This window comes from Piliocolobus tephrosceles, chromosome 9, assembly GCF_002776525.5.
Source record: "Piliocolobus tephrosceles isolate RC106 chromosome 9, ASM277652v3, whole genome shotgun sequence".
In the NCBI taxonomy this organism is placed as follows: domain Eukaryota; kingdom Metazoa; phylum Chordata; class Mammalia; order Primates; family Cercopithecidae; genus Piliocolobus; species Piliocolobus tephrosceles.
Window position 1 is genome coordinate 40,346,893 of NC_045442.1, and position 12,530 is coordinate 40,359,422.

General features: G+C 48.0%; 1 protein-coding gene across 2 annotated transcripts in view; it reads left to right on the forward strand.

Annotated features, from left to right (window-relative positions):
• Positions 1-12,530, forward strand: part of MYOF (myoferlin) — a 173,666-nt gene that overhangs the window by 141,714 nt on the left and 19,422 nt on the right. For both annotated transcript variants that reach the window (XM_023226269.1, XM_023226270.1), the window contains exons 40-46: positions 289-387; positions 2,052-2,177; positions 4,075-4,230; positions 4,669-4,760; positions 8,504-8,674; positions 9,433-9,581; positions 12,385-12,524. In XM_023226269.1, coding sequence (XP_023082037.1) covers positions 289-387; positions 2,052-2,177; positions 4,075-4,230; positions 4,669-4,760; positions 8,504-8,674; positions 9,433-9,581; positions 12,385-12,524 — 933 coding nt within the window. The remainder of the gene's footprint in view (positions 1-288; positions 388-2,051; positions 2,178-4,074; positions 4,231-4,668; positions 4,761-8,503; positions 8,675-9,432; positions 9,582-12,384; positions 12,525-12,530) is intronic.

A 12,530-nucleotide genomic window follows, 5' to 3' on the forward strand; every position in this document is an offset into this window, starting at 1 on the left:
CGTAAAAACCAACAAATTAATAGATTGTGTCTAAAGGACATAAGAACATTATCTAGTATGACTGTAGCCAAACACATTTCATTGACCAAGAATGGTCATTTCACCTCTAGCTTCCGAGTAGAAGAATCGTGAAGGCTTTGTCTGTTGTGCATGTAAACAAAAGTCATATAATCTCACCTATAACAGGGTCAGAAGAACCCATTTCTTAACTATTAAATATGCATTTTCCTTTATAGATTGGAAGTCCAGGACATCACTAAAGATTTTTCCATTTTGACATGTCTTTAGGAGGAAGAAATCATGGACTGGTGGAGTAAATTTTATGCTTCCTCGGGGGAACATGAAAAATGCGGACAGTATATTCAGAAAGGCTATTCCAAGCTCAAGGTACCTGGATCTATGCTGCTGTGGGTGGAGAATCGACATCCTTTAAAACTGGCCACAGGCAGAGCTCAGAGGATGACTAAAAGGTCCCTTGGGTGGGTGCTAATGAGCAGGGGCCAGGAAAACCTCTGTCTTCCCAGAGAGCCCTCTCGCACCAGTTTTGGCTTTGCCAAGATTCCAGGGACTTGAGGACAGCTATTGAATTATGGTTACGTGCCTGCCACGTTGGGGCTCGGAGGCATCTGGCAGACGGTTGGGAATGGGCTGGCACCACGCTAATTAAGCCATGATGATCCAGTTTGACTCAGGGAAACCCAGAAGTCATAGTGCTATTTGCAGAATGACACAAGATGTCAACATGCTTCATTGTGTACTTTGAACTGGGATTGGTTTCACGAGCTGAAAAGTTGAATCTGTCACATGTATGCAGCATAAAATCACAGCCATGAGAACATGCATACAGAGCTAGGCATGGCTGACTAGCTCTGAGCTTTCTGTTCATGTTTTGAATTTTCTAATTCTTCGTTCAATTTTCAGCCTGTAGGGTACTCAAGTAGAAGCAGTGCTTAAGTTTTCAGAACAATGTATATGAGAAAAAAAACTTTAGAATGAGAAATATATGGTCATTGAAATAATTTTCCCCATCAAAGCAAAAATCCACACCTTTTCATGTTATTGTCATAACCTCTCAGTGTGGCCTAAGAAATACTAGCATGTAAATAACCATTAATTCAGAAAAATGATCCAACGGGGCTGAAGGATCAGCCTCATACTCCATCCTCCCTCACTCCCTCTTCCCTTCCTGCCTGCCTTATTATCCTCCTGCCTGCTTGCCTTCCTTCCCTTCCCTTCCCTTCCCTTCCCTTCCCTTCCCTTCTCTTCCCTTCCCTTCCCTTCTCCCTCCCTCCCTTCCTTCCCTCCCTTCCTCCTTTTCTCCTTTCTTCCCTCCTTCTCCTCCTTCCTCCTCTTCTTGCTTTTTAAATTGAGAAATAATTTACACAAAATAAAGTGATCCATTCAACAAGTTGTGATTCTTGTATATACCCTGTGTGAACCACCACCCAAAACAAGACAGAGAACATTCCCATTCCCACAGAAAACTTCCCCGTGTCCCTTTCCAGTCAATTTTCCACTATCCTCATCCCTCCTAGGAGCAACTGATTGGATTTCTCTCACCACAAACTGATTTTGCCTGATTTTGCACTTGCTCTAAATGGACTCGTATGATTTATGTTTTGTGTGTCTGGCCTCTTTAGCCCTACGTTGCAGTTTTGAGACTCATCATGTGGTTGTGTGTATTCATGGTGGGTCCCTTGTCATTGCTGAGTAATGTTCCATTGTGTGGATATGCCACAAGTTGTTTTTCCAGTCTCCTGATAATGAAGTTGCTGTGAACATTCTTCTAGCATGTGTATGTGTTTTCACTTCTCATCAGTAAATGCCTAGGAATGCAATCTCTGGATCATAGAATAGGTGGCTACTTAACTCCATAAGAAACTACCAGACATTTTCCAAAGCGGTTGTATCCGTCTACACTCCCGCCAGCGATGTGGGAGTTCCGGTTGTCCCCTCCACAACCTCATGCCCACTTGATACTGTCAGCCCTTTTGATTTTAGACCTTACCTGCATTTTAATGAGAAGTTAAGACTCTGTTGGTGGTTTTCAGATATATAATTGCGAACTGGAAAATGTAGCAGAATTTGAGGGCCTGACAGACTTCTCAGATACATTCAAGTTATACCGAGGCAAGTCGGATGAGAATGAAGATCCTTCTGTGGTCGGAGAGTTTAAGGTGAGTAAGATGTGTGCGTTGGTCCTGTTTAAAATCCACCTTCAGTTTCTGTATAGGCCTAGGATAAAGGACAATCAGGGTCTGGGGAGGGGCATGTCCTGCAGCCTCTGAGGGATGCTGGAAGGTACCAGAAAGGAAAAGGGGAAGGAGGAGCCAGAGCACTCTGAGCTGTCTTCGCATCTCCTCCTGCCTCCCTGCTCATGCCAAGCAGCCTTGAATCCTAAGATGCAGTCTCTCCAAGATCTAGTTCCTCTCCTCATCCTACTGCCCCTACCATGCTTTCAGCAGGATCCTTGTGACAACTTCTCACTTGACAGCCCTCGTCACCTTTCTCATCACATACCTCTCCAGCCTCCATGCAACCAAATCTGATCTTCTCTCTGGACTACTGAAAGGCTTTGCTTGGGTTTCCACAGGCAAGTCGCAACTCCTTCCAAAGGCAGAGCCAGTCTTTCCCAAGCTACATGGTCCCCTGCCTCCCGCCCCCTCACACACTCCACCCTCCTGCCTGGGAGAGCCTCGCCCAAGCCCCGGACACACCTTGTCCTCTCACAAGTCGGAGACTTGGGACAGGCTCTTCTTCCTTCCCTGGATGCCCTTTCTACCCTCTTTGTGGTCTGACAAAGTCCTACTCATTCTTTTAGGCACCAGCTCAAATGTCACTCTTTGTCAAGTGTTCCCTGATTGCTTCGGGCAGTGTGACTCACTCCTGCTCTGGGCTCCCACAGGTCTGGGTTCATGCCTCCATGAAAGCATCTTACACACGGAAAGTATCTGCAGTTATAATTGCCCCTCCCTGCAACCACGCTTGGCAAAGTCATGGCAGATGTGCTGCTGCTGCTGCTTCTTAATCCTTTGCCTGTAGCAGACATTGCTAAGGGACCAGAGGATGATGCCCGATGCATGGTCTCAAATCCTTCTCAGTACAGCCTCCCACCAAGCAATCACAAATGGCACAAGAGCCAACCCTACTGACCACTGCTGTGCCAGACGAGAGTCATTGAGTTCTTTTGTGGGTCCCTAGTACCTGGCACAGAGTAGGTGCTTATTCCATGCCACTTGACTGAATGAAGACCGCTGGAACTAAGATCTGTATATTTCGAATCCAGCTTCAGTGCGTTCTCCTGGTTTCAGGGCAAAATATGTGGCCTCTCCAGCAGGTCTTGTTGGCTCACTCCTTCAAAATACAATTTTTGTGCTCTTACTATATGCCTAGTCCTATGTTAGGCCCTGGAGATAGGGTGATGAACGAGACCTCATGCCCCCCTCTTCCATATCTAGAAGCTCACGGTCTAGTGAAGGATCTAGACAATAAATAGATTATCTTAATGCAGAGGACAGGGCTGTGTCGGGGTGAGTGTGGGGTTGGATGAGAGCACCCAGAGAACATACCTGGCCCAGGAGCAGTCAGGGAGGTTTCCTGGAGGAAGTGACACCTTTCAGCTGAGATTCGAAAGGTGTCACTTTTGAAACAGATTTGAAAGAAGTTTGCCTGGGAGTGGGAGGTGGAGTACAGAGGTGCTACAGGAAAAGGGGGATCACTGTTGGTATTTTGTTGGCTTTAAAATGTAATTATTGTTGTTCCTGTCTTCAAAGAATGTGCAGGATTTCACTCTTTCTCACTACCACCTCGTCCATCACACTGGCCTGTGTTCTCCTCTTGACTCCCGATTTCTGCTGTGCTCTCTCTTCTCCCCTGTGAGCTCTCAAGTAATTACTTGAGAATCATTTCACTTTCCCTACTGGAAATATGCAAAGTGCAATATGCATTATTTCTTCCACAAAAGGCAGCCTCCCATCCCTCAATCCCACACCCCTGTGGGGGGAGGGGACTTCCTGGGAGCCCTCTATCTGGGCCACCCAGGGCCCTGTGAGTCCTTCTGTCTCTCCCTCTTAGGGCTCCTTTCGGATCTACCCTCTGCCGGATGACCCCAGTGTGCCAGCCCCTCCCAGACAGTTTCGGGAATTACCTGACAGCGTCCCACAGGAATGCACGGTTAGGATTTACATTGTTCGAGGCTTAGAGCTCCAGCCCCAGGACAACAATGGCCTGGTAAGAGTTTGGGTGTGGGGCCTTCTCCTGTAGCAAGATAATTACAGTCATCAGCCACAATAATTGTCTTGTTCTTTCTTTCTGGGCGTCTGTTATCTCACTAGGGGAAAGATACTCCATCAAAACAATGTATTCAGGAGGATTGTCCCCATGGGGATTTATCTAAGAGCTTGCAGGGGCTTAAGGTCCCCTGGTTCATCCTTCTCATTTTACAGGTGTGAGCCAGGACTCCCCCTGCCACCACCCCTGCACCCACACAACTGGCTGCATGCCACCCAAAGGAGAGCACTGCTCCCTCGTCTTAGGCACAGGGGTGCCATGGCGGCCACCTTGTCATCAGCTGGGAGTGGGTGTGGAGGCGAGCTCAGTCTGTCCCTGAACTTGACTTCACCTTGTGTCCTATGATGATGTAACATCCCGTCTATTTTGTCCCCGCAGTGTGACCCTTACATAAAAATAACACTGGGCAAAAAAGTCATTGAAGACCGAGATCACTACATTCCCAACACTCTCAACCCAGTCTTTGGCAGGTAATGTGCATTCTTAAATGTTTTTCTGGCCTTCATTTCTCCACGGAACATGCATGCAGACTCTAATGTGTGTCCAACCTTGTCCTAGGCCCTGTGATTGTGAACTAGATAAACATTCTAGACAGGAGAGCAGGTAATAAATTGATAAACCCAAAATAAAAGAATTTCACGGAAGTGAAGAAGCTTGGTTCTGATAGCTTGCAGGGTAGACAGGCAGCGTTTGTACTAGTGTTACAGGAGCACAGGCCAGTTGGAGTTTTTCCGGGGACCACCCTGTCACCTGGCTGTCTGCGGAGCTGTTTATATAAAACATCTCAAAAAAAATCTCACAACTCTGAGGTGCCATTATTATTCCTATTCCTATTTTATTTTATTTTAAAAACGGAGTCTTGCTCTGTCACCCATGCTGGAGTGCACTGGCATGATCTCAGTTCACTGCAACCTCCGCCTCTCAGGTTCAAGTGATTGTCCTGCCTCAGCCTCCCAAGTAGCTGGGATTACAGGCGTGTGCCACCACACCCAGGTAATTTTTGTGTTTTTAGTAAAGACAGGATTTCACCATGTTTGCCAGGCTGGTCTCGAACTCCTAACCTCAAGTGATCCTCTCGCCTCAGCCTTCCAACGTGCTGGGATTACAGGCATGTGCCACTGTGCCCACCCCATCATTCCTATTTTATAACAGAGGAAACTGAGGCACAGAGAGATGCAGTGTTTAATATACTTAGCTGTTAAGAGAAGAGTGAGGGCCGGGCGCAATGGCTCACACCTGTAATCCCAGCACTTTGGGAGCCTGAGGTGGGTGGATCACAAGGTCAGGAGTTCGATGCCAGTCTGGCCAACCTAGTGAAACCCCGTCTCTACAAACAAAACAAAAATTAGCTAGGTGTGGTGGCACGTGCCTGTAATCCCAGCTACTCAGGAGGCTGAGGCTGGAGAATTGCTTGAATCCAGGAGGTAGAGGTTGCAGTGAGCTGAGATTGCACCATTGCACTCCAGCCTGGGCAGCAGAGCTTCATCTTCAAAAAAAAAAAAAGAGAAGAGTGAGGATTCGAACCCAGACCATCTGACCCCAGTGTCTTTGTGGCACACCACGGTCTGATTTCCATCTCCATGTCAAACTTATTAGCTGCTCAGGGCAGGGATTACCAACCCAACTGTACAGGTGAAGAAAACAGGGCTCCCAGAGCTCTATTAATAGGGGTGGTGGGGTAAGTGATAGAGCCGAGATTTAGCTAGAAATTCTGCTGACTCCAAGCCCCAGGCTTTTCCAACCGCCTTGGTGATATTTCACATTTGTGGCAAAGCCATCACCTGTAGAAAAATGTTCTCTGTCTGAGACATTTGTGAGAATGATGTTTTGTTCTGAGAACCTTGCTGAGTGAGAGAATACTGGGTTCTTGTTTGCTGCATGGCATATATTTTTATTTCTGGCTTTATTATGTTGCCCATACGCTTCTTTTCTTCTTGAGTTTGTTGGTTTGTAGCCTTATGGGTTCTTTCTCTGTCATGTGTCGCACACACATACCTGCGCACACACTCCCCCCGACCCCCCGCATGCTGCACACCCAAGGCCATGCGCCCGGGCCAGGGAATGGAAGTAATCCTCTGGCACGGCAATCTGATCGTTTTCCTTTTCTTCCACTGATCCAGCCCCGAGGTCTAGACAGGAAAAGGCACGCAGGGCAGGAAGAAGGGCTCCTGTGAGGGAGACAGGGAAGCAGGGAAAGCCAGCTTTGAAGGGAGAAAGGCAACCCTGTCTGAATTGCTCGTCTCAGAGGAGCCAGGCACAAGCTTAATTAAGTGGCAGGAAAAGTCTTGCTCGGAGGCACCCTGGAAGGAAGCGGTGCTGTCAGGCTCTGCTAGGCCAATCGCTGTGTGGCAGGTGGGCAGACTTCCCCTCATCCAGCAGGGTGGAGCCAAGGAGACGCCGGCTCTGCAGCCCCTCAGATGGCTCCGGTCCATGGCCTCGGTCTTAGCGGGTAGCTTTCTTCTCTGCAGAGACTCTTGGGGACTCTGGAACAGGAATTCAGAAAGGACCAACCTTTCCTATGTGCGTGGCCGTTACTCAGAGTCCTATCCATCATGGCAGATCGCCTTCCAAAGAATAGCAGTGTCTTCCGCAGGATATTAATTGATGTTCCAAGAAAAAAATATATTCCTTAGTAAAACCAAGACACTTGGGTTTAAAAAGATTACAATTGCAGGACTTCTCGGAACCTTTAGTATGTCCAGAAGAACTGCAAAAGAAGCGGTTCTCAACTTTATTTGACTGAAGAATTCTTTCTCCCAGAGACCACATATGATTTGTTTCTTGGAACTTGGGATTGGAAATGTGCTGGTTTGGGGCACATGTGGGTAAGGCGCTTCATGTGTCACGACTCGAGCACCTTTTCTCACATCTGTTTTCTGCTCAAATGGATCAACATTCCTGGCTCTTTGGGCAGGAACCAGTCCACACACCAGAGTGCAAGGAGAAGGGGAGGAGGCAGAGAGGAGGCCTCTCACAGCTTCTCCTTCAACAGAATGTATTGAACACATTCTCTGGGATGAGTCCCTCTGTGGACAGGGCACATACAGAACCCAAAGCCCGCCCTCTAGTGCGCATTGCTCACCCACCACAGAAGCACTGTCTGACTCTTTATCTTCATCTCAGAAGTGTGTACATTTTAATGTGGGTTCTCTAGAAAAGCCTTAAAGAACTGGAGCCGGCAGGGCGCGGTGGCTCATGTCTGTAATCCCAGCACTTTGGGAGGCCGAGGTGGGCAGATCACTAGGTCAGGAAATCGAGACCATCCTGGCTAACACGGTGAAACCCCGTCTCTACTAAAAATACAATAAATTAGGCATGGTGGCGGGCACCTGTGGTCCCAGCTGCTAGGGAGGCTGAGGCAGGAGAATGGCGTGAACTTGGGAGGTGGAGCTTGCAGTGAGCCGAGATCACGCAACTGCACTCCAGCCTGGGCAACAGAGCGAGGCTCTATCTCAAAAAAAAAAAAAAAAAAGAAGAAGAAGAACTGGAGCCAAGGGCAGACCCAGAGGGTCTGGGAGGAGAGGGGGAGCTTTTGGGGCACCCTGCATATCACACCCTATGGTAAATTGCACTCACTCTCCTCCCCTGTGCTTCTATGGGCTGAGTCAGAGATGTTCCATGGGGCAGTGGTCTCTATGAAGGCAGAGGAGGGAACCTAGCAGGGGCACAGTTATGGAGGGTACTTGTGCCTTACTCATCTCTGAGCTGGGTAGAGGTGCTCCGGTGAACAGCTAATGGGCATGTGATGATAAAGTTAATAATATAATAACACATCATTATTATTATACTGGCATTGGAGCAATGCACTCACGCCAAATGCTCTCTAAATATTTCTTCACTTGACCCTTATAGCGACACTGATTGGAGGTGTTATTATCACCACTTTACAGATGAGAAAACTTAGCACAGAGAAGTTAAGTAACTGGTCTAGAGTCCCACAGCTGGTAAGCAGCAGAGGTAGGATTTGAACCTAGGCATTTAAAGCCCACAGGTTTCCTGAGCAAGCATATGTTCTCTTCTTGTTCTTATTTCTAGTATGTACTATTTAGCAAGCCACCCACCACCACCCACCCTGATTATCCTACTCAGATGTCCTCCATCTGAGGACATACCATACCACACATGGCCCGGGGAAATCTGTGCACAGAGCACCGGTTTTTGTGAGGTACCCAGATGGATCGTGGAGATTCTGACCTTGCATTTGTTTATTTAGGATGTACGAACTGAGCTGCTACTTACCTCAGGAAAAAGACCTGAAAATTTCTGTCTATGATTATGACACCTTTACCCGGGATGAAAAAGTAGGAGAAACAATTATTGATCTGGAAAACCGATTCCTTTCCCGCTTTGGGTCCCACTGCGGCATACCAGAGGAGTACTGTGTGTAAGTTGCTTGACCGTACAAAGGGCACTTTGCCGCCTCTGACATTGGCACCCCAGGAGGCCTAAGCCCTCTACTCTTAGCGCCTTCCTTCACTGAGCCACTGCTCCTGTCACTCAGTTAGGTACGGATTTCAATCACAGGATTATTTTAGGGAATCTTAGGGCCACCTCATGAACCCCTCCCACATCACAGTGTGTGTAAAATGGTGGCAGCTGGAGCAGTGCCATGCGCTGGGGAATGGCACAGGTGGCAGCCCAGAAGACCAGTTCCCTTGCTACCCCTCACTGAGTCCCTCCTGGATGTCAAGGACTGAGGGCTGGCAATGTTTGATAGCAAGGATTCCCTGCCCTTGGGAAATAGGGATTGTCTGCGCCTTGTACTTAATTTTGTGATGTCCCTCTTTTGCCTGCTATACAGTGTCTCTCCACCGTATCTGATGAGACATAGCTTGCAATTTCTAGTTTATTAGTTTGCCTATTATGACTCAGTGATCTCAGTCAAACTCCTCACTTTTACAGAGGAGGAATCTGAAGGCTAAATACATGTTAAATAAATAAATACATTTGTTTCGCTGAGGCCAAAATAGCATATGGATTTTTAGGACTCTGAAATAGATTTCTAGGCCAAAGTCGGAGTGTAACGCAGATTTTCTGCCCCACTATATGGGAGCACCTAAGAGTACATGAGCATGTGTGTGTGAATCCGAGAAGAACCTGCAGGCTCCTCCATAACTCCGAGCCACCTGATGCTATTCACAGTTCTGGAGTCAATACCTGGCGAGATCAACTGAGACCAACACAGCTGCTTCAAAATGTCGCCAGATTCAAAGGCTTCCCACAACCCATCCTTTCCGAAGATGGGAGTAGAATCAGATACGGAGGACGAGACTACAGTTTGGATGAATTTGGTGAGCACCTAGCTGTGGATTGTAAACTTGTACAAAGTATAGTAACCCATATATATTGCTTGGTTTGGGGGAGTGAACAGACAGAGCCAGCACCCTAATGATACCACATGAGGCTTTGCGCGTGTGACACTATCTAACAGCAGCCACATCAGAGTTCTGCTGTCTTGTCAAGGGTCAAAGTGGACACATTTTCTTGTCGTCTTATGTTTTACTTGCCCTTTTTAGATCATAGCCATTAGAGTTTTACACAAAGTACTAGTAATGAACTAATTTCCATGTAATGCATAATTTGCTTAAAAATGCCCAGATGGTAGTGCAGGAATTTCCCTTCCAGGTTTATTCCATCATTTGTTCCATCCCTTCTCCCAGAAGCTTCAGGGATGCTGTGGTTGGCTTGAAGAGCCTGCTACGATCCCATTTGGCTCATGTCCAACCTTGGGGTCTTGCTCTTTCCGAGCAGCAATTTATAATACGGCCTGTCCTGACGCATCAATAGGTAGCCACACTGTGACAAAGACTGCAGTAAGCATCACAGAGCATGCGAACTGTGCTTCCATATTTTGCATGGGGGAGGGATACCCAGAGGGAGTGGTGGCAGGGGCATGGGATATCCAGGGGGAGCTGAACAAAGGTGCACAGGAAGAAAAGTGCTTTCTGCTCCTCAGCTTGATTCATGACATTGTAAAAAAAAAAAAACTATGTTTTCAGGCCGGGCACGGTGGTTCACACCTGTAATCTCAGCATTTTGGGAGGCCAAGGCAGGCGGATCATTTGAGGTCAGGAGTTCAAGACCAGCCTGGCCAACATGGTGAAAGCTCATCTCTACTAAAACTACAAAAAAAAAAAAAAAAAAAAAAAAGAGCCAGGTGTGATGGCATGCACCTGTAATCCTAGCTACTCCGGAGGCTGAAGCATGAGAATCACTTAAACCCAGGAGGTGGAGGTTGCAGTGAGCCAAGATCGTGCCACTGTACTCCAGCCTGGGTGACAGTGAGACCTTGTCTCAAAAAACAAACAAACAAAAAAACCTATGTTTTGTCTTTGCGTTTTAAAGAGGACTTGGTATCAGGGATGATTAGATGTTTAAGAAATGTTAATGCTGCTAACATGGGAACTTGCAAACAGGATTGCAAATAAATTGGGAAGCATCATGGTCTGATGGTTAAGGGTAACCCCAAACAAACAAACTGCCCTGTCATGGGGATTGTTCCAGTTACTATTGATATATAACAGATCACCCCAAACTTAGTAACTGGAAACAACCATTTGTTTTCCTAACAATTTTGGGGGGGTCAGGAGTTCAGGATGGGCTCAGGTGAACAGTTCTGGCCGAGGCTGGCCGTGAGCTTGTGCCACAAGAGTAAATACAGAACGCTCCCTCTCACCGGATCTGGAGTTCTGGTCCCTTTGCTCTTGGCAGTCCACAAGTGACGTTTGAGCCTGGGTGGCTCATCTCCTGAGGTTGCAGTCAGATGTCGGCTGAGGCTGCAGTCATCTGAGAGCCCTGCTCGGGGCAGCCATCAGGTGGCCCACACACGCAGCTGGCAGTTGTGCTGGCTCTCGGCTGGGGCTAATGACCAGAGCACCTACACAGGCCTTTCCAGCATGGCAGACTCTCTGGACTCAGGCTCCTTACATGTGGATGGTGTCCCCCAGAGTGGGGGTCCCCAGAAAACCAGGCAGGAGCTGTGTGGCCTTTGTGTCTAAGCCTCGGAGTCACACAGCATCTTTTCTCCATACTTTAGTGTTTGACTACGTCTTCAGATTCAGAGGGAAATGACACAGACCCCACTTCTTCATGGGAGAAGTGTCAAGAGAATCTGGGGCCTATGTTTTCAGAATACCACAGTGATGGCCGGGTGTGGTGGCTCACGCCTGTAATCCCAGCACTTTGGGATGCCGAGGTGGGCAGATCACTTGAGCTCAGGAGTTCGACACCAGCCTGGCCATCATAGCGAAAACCCCCCTCTACTAAAAATACAAAAATTAGCTGCATGTGGTGGCACATGCCTGTAGTCCCAGCTACTCGGGAGGCTGAGGCGTGAGAATCACTTGAACCCAGGAGGCGGAGGTTGCAGAGAGCCAAGATTGCGCTGTTGCACTCCAGCTAGATGACAGAGCGAGACTGTCTCAGAAAACAAAAAACCAGAATACCACAGTGATGCTAGCTGCTGTAAAAATTGAACCTCCAAATGTCCGTGTTCTAACACAAAAAAAGTTTATTTCTCGTTGATTCTAAGTAGACATTCCTCCAGGTGGGTAGCTGTCTTCCAAGCAGTGTTCCATGGACCCAGGTCCCTGCCGTCTTCTAGCTCTGCAGTTCTTCACTGCAGGAGTCTAAGGCTGCTGTTCCTTTTTGCAGTCAGAAGAAAAAGGCACATAGAGACTCCTACCCAGGAGGGATTTATGGGCCAGGTCCAGAGGGGATACACATGTCACTTCTACCCATGTTACCCTCTGGCTGAAGTTGGTCACATGGCCTCCTCTAACCGCAAGGGAGGCTGAGAAACAGGCACGCCATGAGCTCATGCCACAGAATTAAATACAGAATGCTCCCACTTACCCCCGTCCTGGTATCCTGGTCCCTTGACTATCGGCAGCCCGCAAGTTAGGTTTGAGCCTGGGTGGGGCAGGGCTCCTGGTCAGTTCTGTCAACTCTTCCTTCACAAGTCAAAGTCTGCATGTTGGCACTGCCTGTCCATTTTGGCAAAGTCTGGGATGAAGTGCTGGAAGCAGGTCCAGGCAATCTGGCTAAACTATTCACAAATACTCATTCCTGCTTCAATGCCGCTTTCCGTTGCAGAAGCCAACAAAATCCTGCACCGACACCTCGGGGCCCCTGAAGAGCGGCTTGCTCTTCACATCCTCAGGACTCAGGGGCTGGTCCCTGAGCACGTGGAAACAAGGACTTTGCACAGCACCTTCCAGCCCAACATTTCCCAGGTAAAG